The sequence below is a fragment of the Natator depressus genome, chromosome 9, assembly GCF_965152275.1.
Source record: "Natator depressus isolate rNatDep1 chromosome 9, rNatDep2.hap1, whole genome shotgun sequence".
NCBI lineage: Eukaryota > Metazoa > Chordata > Testudines > Cheloniidae > Natator > Natator depressus.
The window spans coordinates 49,616,136-49,640,578 of record NC_134242.1 but is presented as its reverse complement, the minus strand read 5'-3'; the positions used below and the strand labels follow the sequence as shown (position 1 = coordinate 49,640,578).

Below are 24,443 nucleotides of genomic sequence, written 5' to 3'. Positions count from 1 at the left end.
CCCGTTCCTTCTCTGTACCCCACTCACAGTTGCTGTCCTTGACTAGTGCAACCCCAGAGTTCAGAGGTTCATCCGCATAGTTCACCTCCCACCCCGTGTGGAGGGCGGGGGGGCAGGCAGGGGGGTAAGGAGGCACCTTACACGTTGCACTGCTTGGGCACTCGCTCGCCACCCCAACGGCTGCTTACCACACCTCTGCGGGGCTCTGCTCTGGCTCTTTCCACCAGCTTCTCTGCTGGCTGCTTGCCACACCTCTCCACCAGCTGCCCAGCTAGCCACTCACCAAGGTGTCTTCAGGGTCCCCCCCCAACACACTTAACACAGCTCTCAGTGATTTCAGCTGTTAGTGGGGGATCCTCACTGCTGATGCACACTGGGCAGTCTCTTGCAACAGAGACACTGTCCCAAAGTAGGTCTAACACTTAGACCTAGGTATCAGTGATTTCAGCTCTGCAGCATGTAACAAAACTCTCAGTTGAGTCTAAATTAGCTCTTTTATTATATCATTGAGAAAAGAAGGATCAAATAGTATCTAGGACCCACATATCCAGATACCAACCCTCTCTCCACCCATTGGGCTTTGGAACCCAAGTCCCCTGCCTAGTGAGTGCCATTCAGCTGAGGGTGAGTCCCTCCATTGGGGTATGCCAGGTACAGTTCTGCTGCCCTCAGTTCACACAATAAGGATAACAATGCTTTATTACTCCTGCCCCAATAACAAGGAGACTGGGGATCCAACACCAGCCACAAGTGATCATTTGGGCAAGCAATCCCATCATGCTGAGCACCTAGACCGGATGGGTGTGTCCATACAAACGAGATCAGCTTCTGAAGTATTTTTCCACAGCTCACCACTAGATGTTAGGGGAGAGTCCATTCAGATTCTGCTTACACCAGCATCGGTCTGGATGTTGGGAAAAAGTTACATGTAGCCTTGGTGTCAGGCTTGAAAGGCAACCAGGGAGCATGGGGCAGGACATCCTGGCCTGTTTCCCATTCCAGGGGGTCCTGAGTCACTCCTGGGTCAGATGTCTCATTGCGGGTGAGTCGCCTTCGATAGCATGTGCCACTGAGGAAGGCACTTAGACTCCACGGCCTCCAGGAGCAAATGCTGCCTTAGCAATGGCATGAGGACTCTCTCACCTCTGGGCCACTTGCTGAGACTCTGCCCAGACTATTAACTCACCAAGGGGCAGCACCAGCCAGTGGTGGCCTATCTATGCCGTGGCCGGGTGGTCTCAGGTTAGCGGTTAGTGGGAAGGTGCATGCATGAAGAAGACCACCATTCCAGCCAGCACCCTTACAGATGCTCAAAGACAGGCACCAGATAAGTGTTCCTATCCTACCAAGGTATTTCCTTAAAGTCAGGCTGGAGACGTGCAGGCCAGGCTCGTGTAGCAAGTTGCAATACCACTGTCTGAGCTGTGCCCGCTTCTATGCTTTCCAGAGCAGCCGCTCTGCACCGTTCCCACACAAGGCTCCACCCAGCCCGAACACCACAACGAGAACAATCATCCAGTCAGCGCTGCCTCGGGGTCTCGCTGTGAAGCAGGATCTCCATTCTGCTTGTAGGCACCGTTCTCCCTCCTGGGCACCTGCTGCTCTGGGGATCCATTGCAGCTAGGTTTTTCCTCCTTGTCTGCCACGCATGGAGGCTCCTCCTTGTTTTGCTTGCCCTGTAGTGATGGCAGGTGGAGCTGGCCAGAGACCTGACAGCCTCACTAACTCCTCAGTGTGTCCTCTCCACTTGAAGTGGCAGAAGGTTCTGCTGGGCCTCTCCGGGCTCTATTCCCAGGCAGGCACTTTTTCTAGTCTTGTGTTGATTTTCCTCCCTCTCCTCGGTGCCCCCTAGCAGGGTGAGGGTTTCTGAGAACAGGAGTCTGCAGGAAACTCGTATGTGAGGAAAAACATGGCAGTGAGGCAGGCCCAGCTAAGATGAAAGGGGATTCTGCACGTGGCCCAGCTGCACGGTGCTCCCACTCTCTGTCTGGCAGCTGTCAGTTCAGCATCCTTAAGCTTCCTGGATTGGCGTCCATATGCACTATTGTCAGATAGATACATTCAGTGGTTTGTGAGGCCTATGAACTGTTTGTTAAAGATCCTCTGTCCTGTGAGGGCTCCTTGTTTCGTGGGTAGAACAGCACAGTGCTTTGTTCAAGTAACATGCCGTGTGGTTACCTGGTCTTCAGTGTATTCTGTTAGCCATCACTTCAAAACAGATGTGTTGTCTTTGTTGGACATGGGTTCTGCAGTCTCTCTTGCTGTTTTTCCTTCATTAAAACCTTTTACGTGGTGGGGAAGGACAAAGAAAAGCAAAAACCCAACCGACCAAAACCACCCTCCAATCAGAGCAGGTTTGAATCTTGGCTCAGTTGTAAGGTTTTCTCCCTTTTGTGCAGAGTGCTTTCACTGCTGGCCACTTCCCAGCTGTAACGGGAGCCTCAGCGAATTGACTGACCCAGCTAAAATGTTTCCGTCTCTGAAGGGGGCAGCTGGCCCTCAACAAGACACCACCCAGGGCATTACCCAATTTTGCATTACATTCCAGTTAGAATATCTCAATCTCTTGTGGAGCATTCCTGCAGAGAGATGACGGGATTCCCTCCGACTGAGATCTGGCTTAATCTCCATGTTTTCTATATCCTTTACCTGCTTATGCATTTATTATAGTGCCCTGGCTGCAGACGGCTACCCTCTTGTAATATTCACCAGCTAGAATGGATAGTTTGTCTTCCCAGCTTGGGCCCAGTGCCTGGGAGTACAGCTCCCCCTGCTGGCTGCACATTATGAAGCTAGAGCAGGAAGTTCAAAATAAGTAACTAGGAGTATGGAAGAAGAGGAATAACCCCAGTTGTAATGGGGGCTGGAGCCAGTGATGAGCTGCCAAAATCTTAACAACTGATTCCCTCCTCATCCCATGAGGGGGTCGTTGCCCACCCCCGCCCCCGGGACTCCTGCTCCATCCAACCCCCCGCGTTCCTTGACGCGCCCCCCCCCCAGGACCGCTGCCCCATCCAGCCCCCTCCCCTGGCCCCTGACTGCCCCCAAAACTGGGCAGGAGGGTCTCGTGGGCCACCGTAGTGGGTGCCACCCAACCCCTAAGAGCCAGAGGCAGCTCCCAGGAAGCATCCGGCAGGTCCCTCTGGCTCCTAGGGGCGGGGGAGCATAGCTGGGGGGGGAGCGGGGGGAGCGGCCGCTCCCCCCACTGATCACATCAAAAGTGGCACCTTAGGCGCCGAGTCCCTGGGTGCTCCGGGGCTAGAGTACCCATGGGGAAAATTTGGTGGGTGCAGAGCCCCCACCGGCAACTCCCCACCCTGTGCCTGGCCCCAGCTCTCCTCACCTCTGCTCCGCCTCCGCCTCCTCCCCTGAACGCACTGCCCCGCTCTGCCTCTCTGCCCCCCCCGGCTTCCCTTGAATCAGCTGTTTGGCGGGAAGCCTGGGAGGGCTGAGAAGCAGGCAGCTGCGGCTTCACACTCAGGCCGAGGGTGGTGGAGGTGAGCTGGGGCGGGGAGCGGTTCCCCTGTGCCCCCCCCCCCCCGGGGTTACCTGCTGCGGCGCCCCTCTCCCCCCCCCACCCCCCCCGCCCCAGTTCACCTCCACCTCCCTGGGCCTGAGTGTGAAGCCACTGCCTGCTTCTCAGCCTGCCCCGGTTTCCCACGCGAACAGCTGATTCACGGGAAGCCTGCAGGGGGCGGAAAAGCAGAGCGGGGCAGCACGTTCAGGGGAGGAGGCGGAGGCGGAGCGGAGGTGAGGTGAGCTGGGGGTGGGGCGGGGCAGGGCGGGGAGCTGCCGGTGGGTGTTCTGCACCTAAGGCGCCACTTTTGGCCGGTTAAATTTAGAAGCCCTTTTAGAACCGGTTGTCCCTTGTGGAACAACTGGTTCTAAAAGGGCTTCTAAATTTAACAACCAGTTCTAGCGAACCGGTGCGAACTGGCTCCAGCTCACCACTGGCTGGAGCACCAGGTGCCTGCTCTAGAGAAGGGGAAATAGGTGGGTAAGTACATGGTACTGTTCCTAGCATGCTAGGCCTCTAGCTGTCCTATTTCTAAATGGGTGGCTTAATATCACTGGGAAAACTTGTGACATCAGAACTTGATGTGCTGTTAATTGTTTTTATGGCAAGCGGGGGAAGTCTGTTTCTTCATCAGCATCACAGTGCTTCATATATGGTTCTGTCCTCCTAGATTCCACTAAGAAGCTGAAGGATGTCTTGGAAGAGTTCCAAGGGGACGGAGTCCTCTCAAAATATAACCCAGAGCAGGTAAGGAGGTTTATAACATCAGCATGTTACATATTCATCCCCTTCCAACAGGCCAGAAAGGCTGATAAGTGTGTCATAGCTACTGAGCTCATTGCACCTCTGCCCTCCCCCCGCCCCCGGTTTTTTCAGGTGCATCGTGTCCCATGTCTCAGGCCTTGAGCCGTCACCTACCTGAGGATGGAGTTATGTGACTCTCCCATTCTCACACCAGGCTCTGGGCTGCAGTCATCCATGCATCAACTGCAATTACATCTGCAGGCCTGATGTATGTCGAGCAACTGGAGGTCTGTTCCCTCCGGGGCAATGACAGGGGTATCCAGTGACCACATGTTCCCCTGAAAGCAAGAGATCATTTATTTAGAAACAAAGCATTTAAGAGAAAACAGATCTTAAAAACAATAGCCAGTCTGTATGCATGCCTGCCTCTCCCTAAGGCTTACCATTCCCTGCAGCTGGCACTATCTACAGTTCTGGGCATTGATGACAGAACAGGGAATGCGGGAGTTATGTTGGAAGCAGCTCAGTCACATGGACAGAGAAAACCGTACACAGGGTTTAATAAAGTCCCGTTGATTCAACATATCTGCATTCAGCTTCACTCTTTGCAAATGAAACACTCCCACCCCCGTTTTCTCCCTATATGTCTGTGCTCCCCCTAATGAAACCTGTCTCTGTTCCTCCTCAGACTCTCCAACCCCCACTCTTTAGCCATGAACAAGGCTGCGAAAATGGACTCTCCTAACGGACTAGGTCTGGGAAGAGTCTGTCCTTTGTAACATGTCTCCTGGGATGGCTGGGTTTTGTAGACGATGCTTTTGGAAAGGCTCGGATGAGAGCCAATAGAACAGAGCCTTTCGCAGATGTTGTAACTGTAAAGAGCTCAGGGATGTTTGATTAGAATCATTCGAAGCAAGGTGATTAAGAACAGGCAGTGGGTTGTCCTCAGCTAGGAGAGGCAATGAAAGTGGCAGAACTATTCAAGAACGCAACAGGATCCAGAGCCAAAGAACACAAACTGACTTTAGACAAGGAGCCAGCACAGAGGGAACTTCTTGTCTCTGAAGGTAATTACCACATGGAACAGAGCAACAAAAGGCATCACTAGGAGCTACGCTTGTGAGCCTATTAAAGAGTGGCGGACAGGCACTTAGGAGAAAACAAGCCATTGTACAAATGATGTGTGGTGGGTGGACCTCAGTGAGTTCTAACTGCTTCCTGCCTAGGGCGCCTTTGGCTGTTCCTCTCCTATGATGTGTCTTTCACAGTGAGTCTATCCCTCTTACACAGAGGGGATTGCGTAGGTGTAATGCATTCTGGGGAAAGTAGTGTAATGACTAAATACATTTAAAATGTCTTCAAAGCACAGATCAGCTGTGGGAGAGGGGGAGTTGACCCAAGATAAACATTTCCTCCACCATCTCATTCATAATTTAGTAAACAAAGTGCTGCTTGTCACACACCTTTCCTGCCATTCATGAGGGAGCTGTCCTGGGACCCACATCAAACCCCTTCCTCCCACCCGTGCTGGCACCTTCAGGGTAAAGCTTAGTGGGTTTGCTCACTCCCATAGCATCTTCAGAGATATCCTGGCAGACTTGCTCCTCCCACTCCTCTCAGTGGCCCCCATGTGGTCCAACTACTCTGGCTGTTTCAAAATAGAATTGCCCTTTGACGCTTGTGGCCCAGAGACGACAGGGACATATGGGCTGGGCTTTAGAGATGGAGACCTAGTGAGTCGTCTAGTCTGCTCCTGAGCAAATACAGGATTGTGTTCTACAGAACGCTCAATTCAGCCCACTTTTAAAATGCTCAGGCGATGGGATTTCTACTACTTCCCCTAGGAAGTTAGACACTGGCAAGTGTACAGTGGGGAAGAACCCTTCACTGGATGAATCATTCCTGGTTAGACCCCCCTCAAGTTCATTTCTTCTCCACTACTGGTATTTTTACCCTTCCATGGCCTATTAACCCCTCTCCCGTCAGCTGTCACTTAGCCATGCGATCTACTTTGGATTCAGTTCTCGAATCTTTCCACATAAATCAGCCCCTCCAGCACCCTAAGGACTTTGTTGCGCTTCTCTGAACTCCATCGAATTTGTCAGTATCTGTCTGGCCCTGAGGTCTCCAGGACTGCAGCATGCCAGATGAAGGGGCAACAGAGCTGCCTGAGAAGGTCCTTCACCTCCCTGCTCTGTGAATGGAACCCATCACTGGCCTTTTATGCAGCTCCATACAGTTGGGAACTTCTGTCTAATTTGCTGCCCACTATCACTGCCAGGACTTACTACTGAACTTGCTCTTACTTTCTGTACATGGATGCTGGCCTCATTATTTCCCACGTGTTGCACTTTATTATTTTATGTTTTTCTTGCCAATATTTCTAGTTATTTCTCTGCCTCTCTGGTCTTCCCACTTCAGGGGATAGATGAACATTAATTAAAACTGGATGGAACATTGACCCTTTCAGCATGTTTCTAGATCCCTCCCTCTCCTGATTGATGCAGCTCATTGCTATGTGTGATTCATGACACTCAAAGCGGGTCCTCAGAGGGACCACAGGAATCCATAGTATCATGGTGGGGGATAATCTCGGGAGAGGCAGAGCTAGTCAGTCAGCTGCTCCAAGGCAGGCTAGTTGCCCAAGCTTGGTGTTTTCTGTTTGAGTTGAGGTTTATGTAAATCCTGCGTCCTTTCCCTATATCCCGGGGACATTAAGGTCCTTGAATAAAGCCTTGTAGAAACCTGGCTTAGCAAACCACTTTGTTATTGGACCAGCTACCCCATTCCACCAGCTTCCCCTGCTTACTTGTAATTACCAGCTAACCTAGTCAGTCCACTGATTTTTCCAATAGATTCTTTGCATCTGCCAAGGTATTGGCACCCAGCTTAAACTATCTGCCACTTTTCTGCCCAAAAACCTGGCTCAGACCTTACCTATAAAAGTATGAACAATAGCATCGGGGAGACAAGGAACCAAGTAATTTGCACCCTCCGCTCTGGTGACTCACACTTTGTGCTCCCAGGTAGTTACAACAATGCCTCCAGAATCCCATTGGCATTGTTTCTATGTGTGTTGCTGTAAAATGTTGTTTGAGCAATAGAAGGTAACCGCATGTGCACTTCTGGGTGATAATAGCGTGCTGCTGGTAATGGAATAATATAGCCAAGGGACTTCACTCACCTTAGCAGTACAATCGGTGACTGCACTGATTCATGTTTTATTGCAACTAGGGATGGGAAACTTATTTACAAAGAAGAAAACTCCCCCGCGGAGGGCCAGATCAGCAGCTGATGTGAACTGGTGTAGGTCTAGTGACTGCAGTGCAGATTTGTCAAGTGACATCAGCTGAGGAGCCAGCTCTGAAGGTCCATTTGCTGCCCCGGATAGATGATTGCTCAGCGCCATTCGGCCGCTGTGGCGATGGGAGGTATAAATATCAAGATGAACATAAAGCTCCATTTGTGTTCACAATTTTAAGATCATTTTGTGACATTCTCATTAGCTGACCTGCAATTCCATCAAGACAGACAAGAGTTCTGGGTGTGCCAACAGTGGCATAAGCCAATGAGAAATACATCCCCATATGCCAGGTCCGAGAGGCCAGGGTGAAAGGATGGCCACCCTTCGGTTGGGCAAACATGTCCTCTTCCTTAGTACACCCCTTAAGACAGCAGTTCTTGGCTTTCTGCTATAACTTGGGGTCACCATATGGAAAAGTTCCAGGACCATCACCCATCTGGCCATGAAGGAAAGAAAGGTGGTCTCAACCCCATCGGAGGCCACAAGTTCCAAGCTGAGAACCCCTGACTCAAGGCAAGCCTTGCTGTCCCCATGGTGGATCAAGAATGGTGGTGTCCAGCTCTGTGGTCATCTTTGCTTTCTGGACCCTTCTGTCTAGCTGGCAGATGTTTTCCCTTTCCCTCCCTCCCTCTTCCAAGCTGTTGTTACCCCAGCCCATCACTGCTTCAGCTCATCCACCCACCATGCCAGCCGGCTGTTTTCTCATCTGTCCACTTCGTCTTCTGACTTCTCCTCCTCATGGCTCCCTGCTCCTCTCATTACCAGCTGCTTTCCCCCTTGCTCCTTCCCCTCTGCCCTTCCTCCCTTCAATCTGTCTCTCCCCTTCTCCTTCTGACATTCTACCCCATCCTGCAATCACCACCTGCAATTACCCCTGGTGCTTGGCCTGTAGCCTCACTGCTGAGTGCTGGGCCTGGCACTCTCTTCCACATCTGGGTGTTGGGCAGGTCAATGCCTGCTATGCCCAAAACTACTCCAAAGTTCTGCAGGAGCGAGGCAGCTGCCAAAACATGACTGGGAGCTCCAGCCTGCTAGGCCATTCCACCCCACCACACTGGGGCAGTGTAGTGTAAAGCACAGGGTTGGGGTAGGGGTTCCTTGGGAATAGCAGCAGAACCACCAGCTGGTTACTTTTGTAGTTTAACTCTTTAAAGGCCTCTCTTTCCCACTTCCCAGCATCACCAACCTCAAACAGTCACAAAGCGTAAGCCAGATCCCCGAAAATCATGAGATTAGCTTAAGAGTCATGCGATTTTTAAAACAAACATTGGGTTCTTTTTATTTTCCTCCCAGCTTTCGCGCTTTTAGGGCACACTCGGGTCATATTTTCAAGCTTTTCTCTGCAGTGGTGAGGACTGGAAACTTCCCTTGCTTATAAATGAAAGCTGAGATTCTCCTGCAGTCTCTTGACTCAGGCAGGTGGGGCTTTCAGAAAAACCCCACATAGCCTGAGACTTGCAAAGTAAGGTGGCAATGCTGTTCCCTGCACAGCATGTCTCTGGGCGTGTGCTAGCACTGCCAGGGATCCTGCCCTCCTGCCGCTCACTAAACTCTCCTCTCTGTTTTCTCTGCTCTCATCTGCTGCAGAAGCAAGATACCCTGAACCAAGTAAGAGACCTGCCTTCTTCTCCCCACTTGAGTTGTGGTGGGTGGCTGTGGTTAGGCTATTAGCTTCGGCTTTGCATGCTGGCTTCCGCACGCTCAGCTAGGAGTCCCAACAGGGTAGCCATCACCCAGCTGCGCACCTGTGGCCAGCAGGTCCCCACTAGTTTTCCCCTTTAGCGATGGGAGGTGGTGAGGAGTGCACCTGACAGGTGTCTCTCCCACTGCCAGAAGACCTCTGCAACGACGACAGACAGCTGCGGCCTTTCCCAGGAGGGAAGTCTGATATTTCCCTGCCAGGCCAGAGATGGGTCTGGGTACCCCTCCACACTACCCAGCATGGGTATAGTCCCATCTTGATGGGCCAGGGAATCCCACCATATAGTTCTGTCCATGGCGTTCCGCAGAGCCAACATTAGCCCTTGCGCCACAGTGTCAAGCGATATTGTGGATGTGCCGAAATCACTGAATATTGGACAAGTCCCTTAACTTTCCAAAACTATCCATGGAAGCGGCTGTGATTGCACGTCACTCTGGCAGGAGCTATCGGCTCTGCCGCCCAAGTGCACACAGGTGTCCAGACCTCAGTGCCACAGGCACATTGCTGTGAAATGTTAGGCTGAAGGTCTGTGTGGGTAATGAATGCCTGTGTAGCTCAATTCAGAACGCTCAGTTCGAGCAGTGCCGGGGCTGAGATGTGCCATGCACAGAGGCAGCAGACTGGAGGGTTTGATTTAAAAAGCTAAGTGGCGTGGCCTGCAGTCGGGGGTGGTCGCCGCACGTGGATTGAGCTAGCTGAGAGCAGTAAAGTTGCAGCAGCATGGACCCCAGACTCTGACCAGCCTGTGCTGCAGTGCGGTCACTGCTCTCGGGACGCGAGCTAGCTCGATCAAAGCTCACTGCCCTCTCCCCGCATGCTGCACTAAGACCCCATGGAGACATGCTGGATGGGGACCCACCACACCTCTCCCCACGTAGCCTCTCCAAGAGCTCTCCCTGGGGGCTGAGAACAGGGGGGAGAACGTCAGCCCCTGCAGTAGATTTTGTGGGAAGTAGTAAGTGCCCTGCCCCCCCGTAGAGCCCTGTTCAGCTCAGTGCTGTGTGCAATGGCAGCGCAGGAGAGTGGCACCACGACAGGCAGAGACCGCATGGATGAGGGCAGGGCCTGGCTCCCCTTGGCGTCTCCATCCGTGCCAGCAGCTCTCCACTGGCACCGCCAGCGCGGGTACCAGTCAGATCCAGCCATGCTGCGGGCAGTGATGGGCTCATGTCCACCAGGAGCTGAGAGGAAGGGGGCAGTTAGCATTCGCTCCCTTTTGCTGGTGTCAGCATCCAGCCCCAAGAGGGCTTGTGAGAAGAGGGAGGCTGGCAGCTTCCCAACATATGCTCACACTTCTCCAGTGCAGCTAATGAAAGGGAAGTCTCCTGGGCTCGGTGACCTGCTTCCTGCTGTGGCCAAGGAGCTATGCAACACCTCCTCTCTGGGCCGGTAGAGAGCAGGGATCATCTCCCTGTGCCCCAGCACGGAAAGGGCAGCCGGGAATACGTCTGCATGGTCAGGAGGAGGGAGCTCAGGCAGAGTTGCGCTAGCTGGGAGGGAAGGGAAGGGTGGCATGAAGCCATTTCCCCTCTCCAGTCCCTGTAGTGTAGCCCAGCAGAGAGGCTCCTGGCTGGCTGGCATGTGAGCTGTCATGCCCATGGAGGGCCTGGCCTCAGCGCTTTCAGGGCAGGAGGCTGGGTGTGGAGGAGTTAAAGCAGTCACACCTGATGGCAGGGGTTGGGGGAAGTACCTCCCACAAACCAAGCTCCATCCACAAGACCCTGCTCACAATCCTGTAGATGTTCAAAATGGGATTGTGCATGTTCCAGCAGGCTTGTGGGGCATGGCTTCCCCAAGGGCTCCCCAAGCAGCTCCCAGTTTCCTACCCCTCTGGTGCAGACACTGGCAATGGCTGGAAAACCCTTCTGCCCTTTCCCGTCAGCATCTCAGAAAGAGCCCTGCCTGGCACGTACTGTGGGAAGCAAACCGTCCTGTGGAAACCATGGTTTGGAGCAGAGCGTAGGCAGCTCTATGGGTGGGCAGGGCATTTCTAACAGCATCTTGTGTTTCCCCTCCGTAGCCCATTGACTACGAGGGGTTTCAGCTCTTCATGAAGACGTACCTGGAGGTGGATATTCCTGAGGAGCTTTGCCAGCACCTCTTCATGTCCTTCAAACGCAAGATCTGCCAGTATTCCCCAGAGTCTCGGCGACAAGGTTCCAGCATCTCACAGCTCAACATCCTGGGTAAGCAACTTTTGGCCTGCTCCTGCTCTCCTGTCTCCTCTGCACGCCAGCAGCCGACATGGGGCACGGGCAACTCATGACATTGTGTTAGGTTAGAGATGGAAGTCAACATCCTTTACCAGGTGGCATCCACTGGCCTGTGATAGCGGGGCTCAGAGTAGATGATCTAATGGTCCCTCTAGCCTTACACTCTAGGAATCTTGTGTATTGGCGGCGTCAGGGTGTCTGTTCTTCACAGCAGTTCTTTTTCACCCCTCTTTAATACTTCAGTAACATACCCAAACGGCTGCCCTTACGTGGCCCCGTTCATCACAGGCTGCTGGGAAGAGGTTCACTCCCAGTGACTGGAAGGGACCCACAAGTTGCTTAGGTCTCCAGTTTGCCTGACTGTAAATAGTTAGAATCTGCTGAAGTAGAGCCAGTTCCAATGACCTCCCACCCCGCGAACAGAACTGTGCAGCTGGCACACCTGTGGTCTGGGCAGCCTCAGTGTGTCTCTGTACTGAGCGCACAGCCAGCGTGCCGCGGCCCTCCTGCCTACTTTGAGGTTCCGCATTGCTGTAGTATCTAAGCAGCTTCCGCGTACAGTGGAGGGGCAAAGCGAGAGCCTTGGTGAGCATCGTGGAGTCTCTGGTTTTCCTCCCTTTTCAGGGTATGGAAAGCTCTTTCCCTTGGGTATGGTTGGGTGTGCTGATGTTGTGAATGTCGGACTGTTGACAGTGGAAAGGCTTCCTCAGAGAAGAGAGTGTTGCAGTGTTTCCTAAAGATCGTCAGACTCTGGCCTGGCCTGGCCTCCCCTCCTCTGGGAGATTGTTCTGTAGCCAGGTCCCTGTGGCAAAGAATGCTTTATCCCTAGCTCTTGTGCACTTCTCCCTGAGCTTTGGGACTGTGTTGTCCCAGAAGAGTGCAGCTGTGGTGGTGGTCTGTACGTGAAAACATGGTCTCTGCTGTAGCTGGCACCTGATCTAGGATGAGGACCAAGCAGTGGGAGCAGAGTGGAGGGACTGGAACACAGGATTTAAGTGCTCACAGTGGCCTCCATCATGGGGAGGCCGGGCCAAGGTATATCAGCTGGAGCTGCAGCATTGTTTCCCCATTCAGCCTCAGAGACATGGACAGTGACTGCAGACACCATATGCCCCAGTAACCAGCATTCATTCCACAGATTAAGATAGTGTGGCCCTCTCAGGACTGGGGTGGGTGGGTGCAGCATTTACCATTGTGCAGCCCAGGGTAGTGGCTGTGGGTGCCAGTATGTGCCGTGTATCCACACCTGCCCAGTGGGATTGGCTAGTGCAATGTGATATTAACAAGGGGAAGTACCTCGCTCCCAGAAGTGGGTAGTGCACCCTAGGGCTCCGGAGGAGATAGGCAGGCAGAGGGAATGCAGCATGGTCCTATCACAGCTCCTCAGGTGGGAACATCTGACTCCCAGTGCCAAATTATTACGCTAATTTTATGTCTGTAAAGTTAGTATCTACCGTAATCAATAGAGTATCCTCCACCCAACACCAGTGTGCGCATGTGGCTCTGAAGGAATACACAGATCCGTGATGAGGTGGCCATGGTCGAAGTATTTGTCACTAAATGCTTTGCTTTCTTGACTTTTTTCCCAGGAAGGGGAGGTTGGATAAAAGATGGGGGTGTGGACTACTGCACTATTTCTCATAGAGCTCCAATGAATTCAGATACATTCAGTGTATTTATTCTTTTGCTTCTCTTACATGCTCAGAGCCAAAATCTATTGATGCGGGCATCTCCATCCAGACTGAAGTGGCCTGTGCCCCCGTCACAGGTACCCACTGTGTTTGTGACTCATGGCATGATATATGGAATCTCAGCCCAACTAAAATGGGAGGGAAAGCAATCAACTGACAGATACAAACCAACAAGCTTCCACCCAGCCTGAGTTCCAGCTTTGTCTCCCTTGTTCGCCAAGGACCGACACCTGGCCACCCCCACCCCCCGCGCCAGTGGCTGGCCTGGAAGGGTTGGCATCCAGGGTTTTGTATGTCTGTGTTGGTATGTAGTGCAGAGAAATGGATTACTCAAGTCAGTTGAGTGCAGAAGAAGAAGGTGAGTGTTATTCTTTAACCTGGCCAGGTCCTTTCCCAACTGCAGTCAGCACAACGAGGGGTGCTGATCTGTTTCAAGTGCCCACTAGGCAGCAACAGGTCTGGAATGGATTGTTAAATCTCATATGCAGGGAGCTCCATAGAGATGGGGGCCTGGAGCGCCAAGAAACATCTGCAGGTGAGGCCCAGAGGTCCAAGGAATCCTCTGACCTGTGCTGGGACTAATGTGAAAAGCTGGTTTAGAAAGGAGATGGAATTTCATCACCCCAGTGACTCCTTCTGGCCAATTAATAGCACATCAGAGAGAACCCAGCTCAAAGGCCGGGGAAAGCAGTGGCAGTGTGGACCCTCTTATGTGTGGAATCAGGGCCCAGTTGGCAAGGCCAGGCTGAATATCCCCCAGGCAGTGATTCCCAGGTGTCGAACCAGCTAGAACCAGCTGTCTAGGTTCCAGCTACCTAGGGACACGAGAATCTGTCTGTAGGTTTAAGTGTCCTCTAGAGTGTAAGGGAGCATTATTTCCCTGGTGGTGGTTATAGGGGTCTATGGGATAGCGTGGGGGATGGCATTCTCTGTTATTTAGCCCCCTGGATTTTCCTGTTACAGTCTGTAGGACTTTTCCATGGTGGCCTTTCATCGCCAGCCTAGCTGCTCCTCATGTTCTCTGTGCACAGCTCCCCCTCCCATAGTGCCTATTCTCTGCTCCCCCAGCAGCACAGAGCCCCATCGGTCTCGCCCCTTTCCCTCCCCGAAGAACCCTCAGGTAAGTGGAGAGAGGCGGAACGGGGACGCCTCAGGAGACCAGCCTGGAAAACCCAGGCTGGGAAGCTGGTGGATCAGCCAGCATCCCGGAAGCATGTGGTGGGCAGCTGCTCAGAGCTGCTCTGCGCCCAGCTCTGCTCCGGCTCCTGGAGTCAGGGGTATGAGTGAGAGGGGCAGCGCAGAGAGCCAGGAGCATGCCCTGGAGAGAGGAGCCTGCCCTTGGTGGCCAGAAAGGGATCAGCAAACTGAGGGATGTGAGGCAGCCCACATGAGTGGGAGCCCCAGGGCGAAGGCCAGAGCAGCGGGAGGTGAGGGGGAGGGGAGATTCCCAGGGGTTGTTTTTCAGATCACCCAGGGAGATTCCATGGAACCTCTAGAACTGTCTGTCCCTCGGTCAAGTGGGATGACCCCTGGGGAGGGGGCAGAGCTCCAGATCCCTCACAAATGGAGGGAGTGAAGAGTCCAGGTGCTGCTGCCCTCGGGAGATCCCAGGGGTTGAACCACAGCCCTGTTTGCGATTTCACACTGGCCTGGGGACTGGCTAATGATTCCAGAGGGCAGGGCAAGTGTGTGTGCTACACAGCCTAGGTGTGTTGCCCCAGGAGCGGCTTCCCCAGATGGGTTCTCCAGACCTGGCGCTGTCCAAGCCCCAGCAGGACTCTGGGCTCCTTTGGTTCAGCCCGGAGCCATCTTTAGGGACAGTCGGGTGGGTTTGGGGCATTGATGTCATACTTTCCACGTTCCTGTGTTTGCCTTTCAGGGATCAATGGGAAAACTCTCTTAAGTGCCCTGGGAAGACACACTCCTGACTCCAGGAGCTCCCCCTCTAGCCTTGCAGACCAGCAGTCCGCTTCTCTGACCCCTGCACTTCTAGCCAACACCAGAGCCCTTGGGAACGCCTCTCCCAACTGGTCCAGGTCCTCCTCTCAGAAATCCACTGCCGGCACCCCCTCTGCTCACAACTCATCAGGCTCCTCGAAGATTTCCGCTGGGGCTGTGCTCAGCCCTCAGTCCCCAGGTGAGCTTTGCTGCGGGCCTCTGGCTCAGCCTGCAGGCTCCTTGGCTTTGCCTGGCCTCTCATAGGGATAAGCTGACAAAAGCCAGAGCTCATCTTCCTGCCTAGAGAGGAAATGCAGATAAATGGGACCAATCTGGCCACAAAGCCAGCTCGGTGCTTCCAGCAGAGCACAGGGTCTGTACCAGTTCTCTCGGCTGCTGGGAGAAATGGGGACATTGACTCTGGGACTCTTAATTTGTGGGAGAGTGTCTCAGAACCAAACCATTGCACAGGAGAGCGATGGATGTTTGGAAGCTGGGTTCTGTGAGGCAATAGATCCCTCCTGGGGATGTTCTCTGGGTGGGGATTTGATCCTGAATGCTGAGCCAAGCGAGTTATGGATGATGCGCAGTCTGTCTGATCCCAGCAGGAGCAGCAGTTCTATAGCAGTGGGGGCCAGTGCATCTTAGCACCTTTGCTTGTGACTTGAGCCATAAGTCTCCAAGCCCACGGAGACGCCATCCGTCAATGTCTTAATTACATAGCAGCAGTGGTCCCAGAGGCCGACGGGGTGGTAAAGTGACTCATCTCTGTCCTGAGTTCCACAAGGAAGAGGAGGGCAGGAAATATCCCCAGCTCCAACCATCTGTGCAGGGCCAGGCCCCGCTGGGCTGCATGTTGAGAGTGTCCGATCTGAGCCCTGGCAAGCCAATGAGCTGCCTCTCCCTTTTATTTTAATTTCCTCCATTAACTCTGGAGTGTGGTGCAGAGAAGAGCATGTGGTTCAGGGACCAGCATGTCCTATACAGCCCAGCCCTTGGCCTCTGTGAAGCCTGCCAGAAGGTCGGTCTTTCATCCACGGGTCATCGATCCTCTAGTGGCTGAGAGTCATGCCAGCCAACAGCTGTCTGATGGTCTCTGTGAAATGAACTGGCATCGTGGAAGCACAAAAATACCACAAGATGGGATGTTTTTATACATTCTGTTCATATTCTCTCAGTCCTACCCATGGAACTGAGCACAAAACGCCTTGGCGAGGGGTCAGGTCACGTGGGAAAGACCGGGAAGGGTGGAGTTGGCATTTTTGGGGTGGCCTTGCATTTTCTCCTCTCCTCCCACAGGCTCACGAAGCCTGGAGAAGAGGTTACCGTTCAGTCTGCGCAAGACCCACAACTCCCTGAAAGCGGCCAATCCGCACCTGCCAGCCCTCGTGTCTCAGGTAGCCTACCTGAAGGACATCGTCTGCTACCTGTCGCTGCTGGAAAGGGGCCGGGCTGAGGACAAGCTGGAGTGTAAGTGCTGGTGGACACGGAGAACACGTGAGCCCAAAGTACCAGAGACGTGGCTCCGGGAGACTTGTTTAAAGGTGGGGCTGGGTGGGGAGAGCTGGGAGGACTGGTTCAGAAAGGCTGTTCTGTATGGGTCACTGGGAGAAGGGAGAAAAGACTGTGAGGGCGGGGAGAGTCTTGTGTTCCCAGCTGGTCCACCCACTCCGTGTGACCCTAGCAAAGTACCTGACTTTGCTGTAACCTGGACTAAGGCAAAATGCATCTGAGATGAGCTTTTCTGGAGCAATAGCAATATTTAAAAGAGAAAACAGTGGAAACTTCAGTGTTTGCCATAGTTCTCCTGTCACTCGTATATCTATTTCTGTCAATGGTGCAATCAGTGTAGTTGTAGCCATGTCAGTCCCAGGATGTTAGAGAGACAAGGTGGGGAAGGTCATATCTGTGATTGGGCCAACATCTGCTGGTGAGAGAAACGAGCTCGCTAGCTTACAGAGACTCCTCCTGTCCCCAGTGAAGCACTTTCTTGTGATGGACTTATTGGAGTGGTTGCACACCACTGCCCTCTACTGGATGGAATCAGGATTGCATTACTGTCACAGGCTAACGGCTGAATCAGGCCTTGTCTACATGGGAAAATTTTACCAGTTATACTGGCATAGTTATAACCCACCATGTGGACACTCCTATTCCAGTAGAAATGTGTCTTCATTTGGTTTAGCTTAAGCCTCCTTCCCAAGAGACACAAGCTAAACTAAGATAGACTAAAGCCTCTCTTATACCAGTATGAGCATATCCACATAGGCAGTTATAACTTAATGGGTTTAAATTCACACCCTAATTTGTGATGATAAACCTGTCCATGCAGACAAGGCCTTGGTTTCCCTCAAGTGGCGGGGGTCTGTGTTGTTTACAGCTGGAGAATCTGAGTTGCTGTGTTGTCCCAAGAGGCCATGGTGTGTGTGGGCCAGGGACAAGGATGACGGTCGATGTGGTCTCAGATGTGTGACTCCATGAAAGGAAAACTCCAGATTATGACAGTAAAGAGCAAATGGCTTTGCTGATCTCAGGGAAGTGCTTCAGTCCAGAATACTCTCTCATTTTTAGCTTTTTAAAAGCAGTTTGGGTTTGACTTGCATATGAAGAGCAAGGCCCTATGGCAGTCCCTGATTAATGGTGTGTCTTTGATTTCTGCCCCCCTTTGCTTCCCAGCTCTTTCAGACCAGTATTCTAATCCTCCAGAGCATCACTGCTCCCATGCCTCACCTCCCCACCAGAGTGGGTGAAATTTTTCCAATTTTGATGAAATTTTAAAAAGCAGCAAACTCCTCCACCCATGCCCCTGTTCTTCATCCCGCTGCACTCAGCCCTCAAAGCCACCTCTCTTCTGGGGAAACAGTCTGACCTGGGACCTCCATTCTGAAGAGGCAGCGAATGGAGACAGAGATAAGAGGCACACCATTCTCCAAGGGACAGTGCAGGTTCAAATCTGCAGATATCTGCTTCATATTCACAGATGCAGACGTCTGTGGACCATGTCTGCAGATTGCGGATCAGATTTGGATATAAATTTTTTATCTGCGCAGGGCTCTAGTTTTCTGTCTCCATTTAAATCTTGGGCTTTGCCTGGCAATGAAAGAAAGAAATGCTGGATTAGCTAGACATATCCATGTTTCCTCAGTTTGTTTTTTAGCAGCTGGGACTTCACCAATGGCAGTGCTAAATGGAACTGGTTGGGACTTTTCCTTCAGAATAATTTTGTGATTGAAAATACAGTTTCAATCCAATTGAAACTATTTCAGTTTGTTAAACTGACCTGAAATTAAATGTTTTGGGTTAGTTCAGCATTGACTATGGTGGCTCAATGCTTTGTAGGAGTTGTAGTTCATGGCTGGGCTCCTTCACTGGACTACATCTCCCATGAGGCACTGTAATCTTTCATCTGACTGAGCTGCATGGTCCATGATGAAAGTCCCATGCCTACAGGTGCATCATGGGAGACGTACTCCAACCAGGGAGTCCAGCCCATAAGGGAGAATGGGGGCAAGAGGCACCTGAACTACAATTCCCATAAGGCATTGTGGCAGTCTGGGCAGACACAGTTTGATACCAAACTGACTTGAAATGATGCCAGTTTCAAATTTTTGAATTCTTTTGGAACTTACACTCTGCACGGCAGCTCTCGGGTCCTCAAACCCATTGGGCCCAACAGCCAAAGTGCCTTAAATGTTCACCTTTGAGTCATGGTACACCAGGCACCAGTGGCATAGCTAGGAATGGAATTTTGAGTGGGCCCTGACTTTTGGGTGGGTGGGCAATGACAGACAGTGCTAGCTCAGCTTATCCTCTGACACCGTGCCCACTCCCTAGCCCAGGTGCCCCCCGCCAGACACGGGGCTGCCCCTGCCTAGCTGGGCACGTGCATGGGACGGCTCAGAAAATGGCAAGGCAGAGCTGCCAGAGCGTAGCTTTCTGAAGGGTGGACGCCTAGCTCCGTCCTGGATTTCAGGTGCCCGAGTGACGCCTCCAGACTGCTATGGCAACACTACAGCCCTGCTCAGATTTAGGTGGGCCTGGATGGTAAGTGGGTGGGCCATGCCCTACCCAGACCCACCCATGTCTACGCCCCTGCCTGGCACATTGCCAGGTGCTGAATGAGAGGAAGGATTGGGGCAGGGCAGTGATCGCAGTGGTCTCTCTCAGACACTCCTGCTGAAGCTATTCCCCTTTGTATAAAATACTTGAGTAGTCGTTGGGCCAGAGAGAGGATCAGCGTGGGTAGGGCACTGCCTGGGCTGGGGGGATTGGCACCTGGCCCTCCCACATCCTGGGTGAGTGGCCTAACCACAGAACTAAAGATTACAGGGGAGGCAAGGGGGCTTCCTCCTCCTCTGGCTGTTTTGTGAATGGTGCCCAAGTCCCCTTGCATTGGTGCTAGAACTAGGGGTGCGGCCGCACCCTTGGTTTGAAGTGGTTTCCATCGTTTGCAGGTTTTACAGTTTGGTTCAACAGCTTTCAGCACTCCCACGGTACACAACCCCCCTGTCCTCTTGTGAATCGAGCCTGGGGAAAAAATTGACTGAAACTATTCTGCAAATTTGTGTCAAAATCATGAATGCTTTTGGGCCACCTGAAGCTGCATTTTTCAGCTGATTGTCTGGAAAGCGTCAGCTGGGAGCTCTCTGGGCCAAGGAGGGTTCTGGGTTTCCTCGTCTGTCCAATGACTCACCCAATGCCGCTCTGGTCCCTGGGCACTGCCACAATATCAGTCACAGCCGTGGGAAAGCCAAACCTCTGGGAGCTCTTTGTTAAACAACATTCATCTTTAATTCCATATACGGTGGCCTCTCCCCTGGCCTGTGCCGTCAATCCAAGTGCTGCTAACCAGCGACGCCCAAAGCTGCTGCTGCCTATAGTAGAGGGAAAGGCTCAGGCTCCTGAAAGGGGTCGGGCTGTGCTTTCTCACACATGTTAACTGGGTTGTGCTGAATGCTAATGGGAACAAGCCCTTGGCTGCTCCGTCCCCCACTATTCCTGGGCACGTGATGCTGAGGGAGGCCGTGTGGGGAGCCCTGGCAGCGCCTGTGTGTGTTCTCTCCTGCCCAGAGGAGCTGGGGTAAGGTCATCCACTCTGCTGCATGAAACGCAGCAGTGCTGCCAGGCTGCATGCTCATAGTCGCTGTGTTTCCCATCGCATCCCCTCCACCCATGCAGGGAATCTCCACATGCTGCTTCTCTCTTCGCAGCAGCCCTTGTATCTTCACCCCTAATTCTGGCTTCTCTCCCTTTTGCACCCATCCTTCCCATTCTCTTCAGGGCTGCCCTTTGCCCAACCGTGCATAAGCCCCAGAATATCTCTGTGACTTCCACGTGGTTTACTCTTCCGCAGTGAACGACAACCGGCTTTGGTTTTAAATGGCCAGTTGCTCTGAACAGACTTGAGCACAAACACCGGCCAGTGACTAGCACGAGCCACGTCTTCTGGTTTCGCAAAGGAGCCATTTAATTTTTTTAATGAGTAAATGTTAAAAATAGCCTTAGGAAAATCCATCTCCAGTTTAAAGAAGGGCCATTTTCAAATTACAGGTTCTCCAGATTTTAAAGCCAGTTAGCTAGTTGTTAGTGTAACCTGGCTCTATTGCAATGAGGCTCTGGTTAGTAAGGCTGTGAGGTGCTAAAAATGTTCACAGCAGACAGAGGAAGGGCTAGGATTAAAACTCCCGGGCTCCCAGCTTGTAACACAGGATAGTTTCTCCTAGACTAGAGGGTGTATTTATCCAGCTCTCTCCCTCAGAGATGTACATGACGTTCTGTCTGCTATGTGGAAAAGCATGTCTAGAGCTGGCTGGAAAACAAGTTTTCCATCCCATCGAAAATCTTGAGCTTTTGAAAAATAATTGGACAAAAAGACAAAATTTCACAATTTGTCATGAAACAAAGTTCTGGTCAACAGCACCCTTTTGTTTTGAGAAATTTGAAACATTCCTTTCAAGTTTAACCATTTGTAATTTGTTTACTTTTTAAATATAAAATACATTTCAAAACAAAACGTCATTTTGAAGTGAAAAATCAAAACTTTTTATACCAAAAATGTCAGCGTGGGAAGTTTTGACATTTTTGAAATGGTTTTAATCCAGTTGTTTTCTGTATGAACTCATGGAAATTATTCCGGTTAGTCAAAATGGTGTTTTCTGATGGGAAACTGCTTTGACAAAAAAATGTCAACCTACCGTAAATATGATCCACATAACGAACGCCAGGCAATGCTAGAAAGTGTCATTTGTTCTTGGGCCTCTCTGTCACTTTTCCAAAGCTGGAGACGTTTTGAAAAGTCACAAAGGAAAGAGTGAATAAATAACCCGCTAGCAGCATTTATTCTGTCGTCTCCAGGGTAAAAAAAGAGAGAGAAAAAGGAAAGCACCAAATTCCAAAATGTGGACAATGTTTTGATTGTAAAACCAAATGGAAATGGAAATTTCTGATCAAAGTGAACTGAAACAACAATTGCATTTGTTTTTAAAAACATTCCCTCAGAAAAAAAGCCAAATGAAAAAATTACATTCAGGATTTTTCTTGGGGAAAAAACATGGAGAAAGCTCGACTGCTCAAATATGCACACATACACTCCTGCTACGTCTCACTCCTGGTATTTATTGATTTTATCCATTTTGATTTAAAATAATGGAAAAGGCTGTAGGTGCCCTCGCTCATTGTTAATAAAACAGGACATACTATATGAGTTGGCTTTTCACCTTGCACAGCAGAGACGGGCAGCACATCAACACCCGGTATGGAGAGGATGGGAAGAAATACATTGGATTGGTAAGATTTTCCTGTGTCAGAGTTGATATTTTACAGCAGCTGTTTGCTCATCTCTGGGACCTCGCCCACGGATCTTGGAGTGCTCAACCTACCCCTTCAGCCTCACAACTCCCCTGCACTGTGGGGACGGACATGCTTATGGGGAACCCAAGGACATGGGCCAGATTGTGGTACCCACCCTGACTCCCACTGAATGGGACCTCCCACCAGGTTCCAATGAAACCTAGCCTTTGGCGACTCGTCAAAGGTCGCCCAGGGAGCGTGTGGTAGAGCAGAGAGTAGGAATCGTGTCTTCTTGCTCCCTTGTGCTTCCCTCCTGTACGCCAACAGGCCTGGAGCTTGGTATGGAATTCCAAGCCCCAAACGTTTTATCTAAACATCCAGTGGAGGTGGTTACGTGACAGCCTCTCACATCTCTTCCCAAACCCCAGCCCTTGCAAGCAAGGAAATGACCAATGAAGGCCATCCTCAGCCTTCCACTGCCCATATAATAAACAGCCTCACCCTTATCAGGTGGAAAGAAGTGCCTATTTCACCCAAGAAAAGGAGTACCTGTGGCACCATAGAGACTAACAAATTTATTTGAGTATAAGCTTTCGTGAGCTACAGTTGCATCCGATGAAGTGAGCTGTAGCTCACGAAAGCTTATGCTCAAATAAATTTGTTAGTTTCTAAGGTGCCACAAGTACTCCTTTACTTTTGCGAATACAGACCAACACGGCTGCTACTCTGAAACCTTATTTCACCCAGTTCACAGTGTCCTCTGGCATGACTCAGGCGTGACTCAGAGCACTGCAGCTCTGCTGAACACTGGCCTCTCTCGACGCTAGGGAGTCGGGCACAGATTTTTAAAGGGATTTAGGCAGGGCTGTGCTTATTACTCAATGCCTAGTGGATTTCGGAGCCTAAGTCTCATTTTCAAAAGGAGTTTAGGCAATTAGGGTGTGTCTACACAGCAAAGAAAACCCCGCGGCTGGCCCATGCCAGCCAACTGGGGCTCGTGGGGTCGGGCTGCGGGGCTGTTTCATTGCTGTGTAGATTGAAAGGCTTGGGCTGGAGCCCAGGCTCTGGGACTCTCCCAACCTGCAGGGTCCTAGGGCCAGTGGCATAGCCAGGTGGAGAAAACAGGGGGAGCGGAGATAAAAAAAGGCGCCACCCCCTGGTATTCACCCGGCGGCGCTCCGGCTCTTCAGCAGCACTTCGGCGTCAGGTCCTTCACTCGCTCCGGTCTTCTGGAGCGCCGCCGGGTGATTACCAGCGGGTGGTGCTTTTTAAAACTCCGCTCCCCCCGACCCGCCGCCGAAGACCCGGAGCGCCGCCGGGTGAGTAAACATTTAAAAGGCGCCAAGTAATTAAAAAGGCGCCACTTCTGCTTGGAGGGGGAGCGGCCGCTGCCCCGCTCCCCCCCAGCTACGCCACTGCCTCGGGCCCAGGCCCCAGCCCGAGTCTGGAAGTCTACACAGCCAGAGATGACCCGCGCCTGCCCACAGTGGGGGATAGAGTGAAGGCAGCCAGCTTCAGCAGTGTTACTGAGCATGCTCAGTCCGTGTGAGCATGCTCAGTACAAGCCAAGGAGCAAATCGGGGGGGGGGGGGGAGGTGACGTGATCACCCATTGGGTGTCCAGTTGCTGGGTAGACATGCCCATAGGAGCCTCAGCCCCGTTGACTGTCAGTGGAATTTTGGCTCCTCTATGCCTAAATCCTTTTGGCAAATGAGACAGGCATTGCAATGCTGAGTGCAGCAACACCTAAATAGCTTTAAAACCTGGCCTTGGGCTCAAAACGTCCAGCACTGGCTAATACTGAGTCAGCCTCGTCGGGAGCCCTAGGTCAGCAGTACAATGACCAGATGTCCCGATTTTATAGGGACAGTCCTGATATTTGGGGCTTTTTCTCATATAGGCTCCTATTACCTCTCACCCTCTGTCCCGATTTTTCACTCTTGCTATCTGGTCACCCTGGTTAGCAGGGCCACATTTTTAACACCATCTCACAGAACCTCACTCAGAGCAGGTTGAAATGACCCAGTGCCAACTACACTGGGGCCGCTGGCAACTTGTCTACACCTGGGCTCCCAGCATGACTGCCGACAGTGGCACAAACACCAAGGGGAAATTCTGAGAATGTGTCCCTAGCAGACAGGCCCCATGGGGAGCCAGAGTGCACAGCAGGGGATACTGGGAGCTAGCGACTGTCTTTTTCAAATGGTTCCCAGAACAGCACAAGACTTATTTATAGATTCTGTTTGTGAGTGGCAATAAGACAAGAAAGGCCATGCATTGCTGGGCAATAATTACTCATCTCTTCTGCTGTTCTCATTAAAATTGCTTGGCCTTCTGCCTGAGGCTTGCTTTAGTCATTCACTTCTGCTGTGCGCCGTTGCTTGTTAGCTGACAGATCGGCGGCAGAAGGAAGATGAGCGAAGAGTAGGTCATTATGCCGAGGGATGGATGCTGCTGCCAGCCTGTGTCTATCTGAGGATCACGCACATCAAACCATTGCAAGGGGAAGAGGTCCTTGTCATATTAGCGGGCAATGCAATTGCAC

The 24,443-nt window shown here is 51.9% G+C and overlaps 1 protein-coding gene across 3 annotated transcripts in view; it reads left to right on the top strand.

The window, feature by feature from the left end:
• DGKG (diacylglycerol kinase gamma) overlaps window positions 1-24,443 on the top strand; it is a 133,486-nt gene that overhangs the window by 26,208 nt on the left and 82,835 nt on the right. The window contains exons 3-8 of one of the 3 annotated variants that reach the window (XM_074964125.1): window positions 4,188-4,264; window positions 9,153-9,173; window positions 11,288-11,453; window positions 13,186-13,248; window positions 15,051-15,308; window positions 16,409-16,579. In XM_074964125.1, coding sequence (XP_074820226.1) covers window positions 4,188-4,264; window positions 9,153-9,173; window positions 11,288-11,453; window positions 13,186-13,248; window positions 15,051-15,308; window positions 16,409-16,579 — 756 coding nt within the window. Of the gene's footprint in view, window positions 1-4,187; window positions 4,265-9,152; window positions 9,174-11,287; window positions 11,454-13,185; window positions 13,249-13,297; window positions 13,530-15,050; window positions 15,309-16,408; window positions 16,580-24,443 lie in introns of those variants that run through there. The other 2 variants (XM_074964126.1, XM_074964127.1) reach the window with 2 other exon arrangements.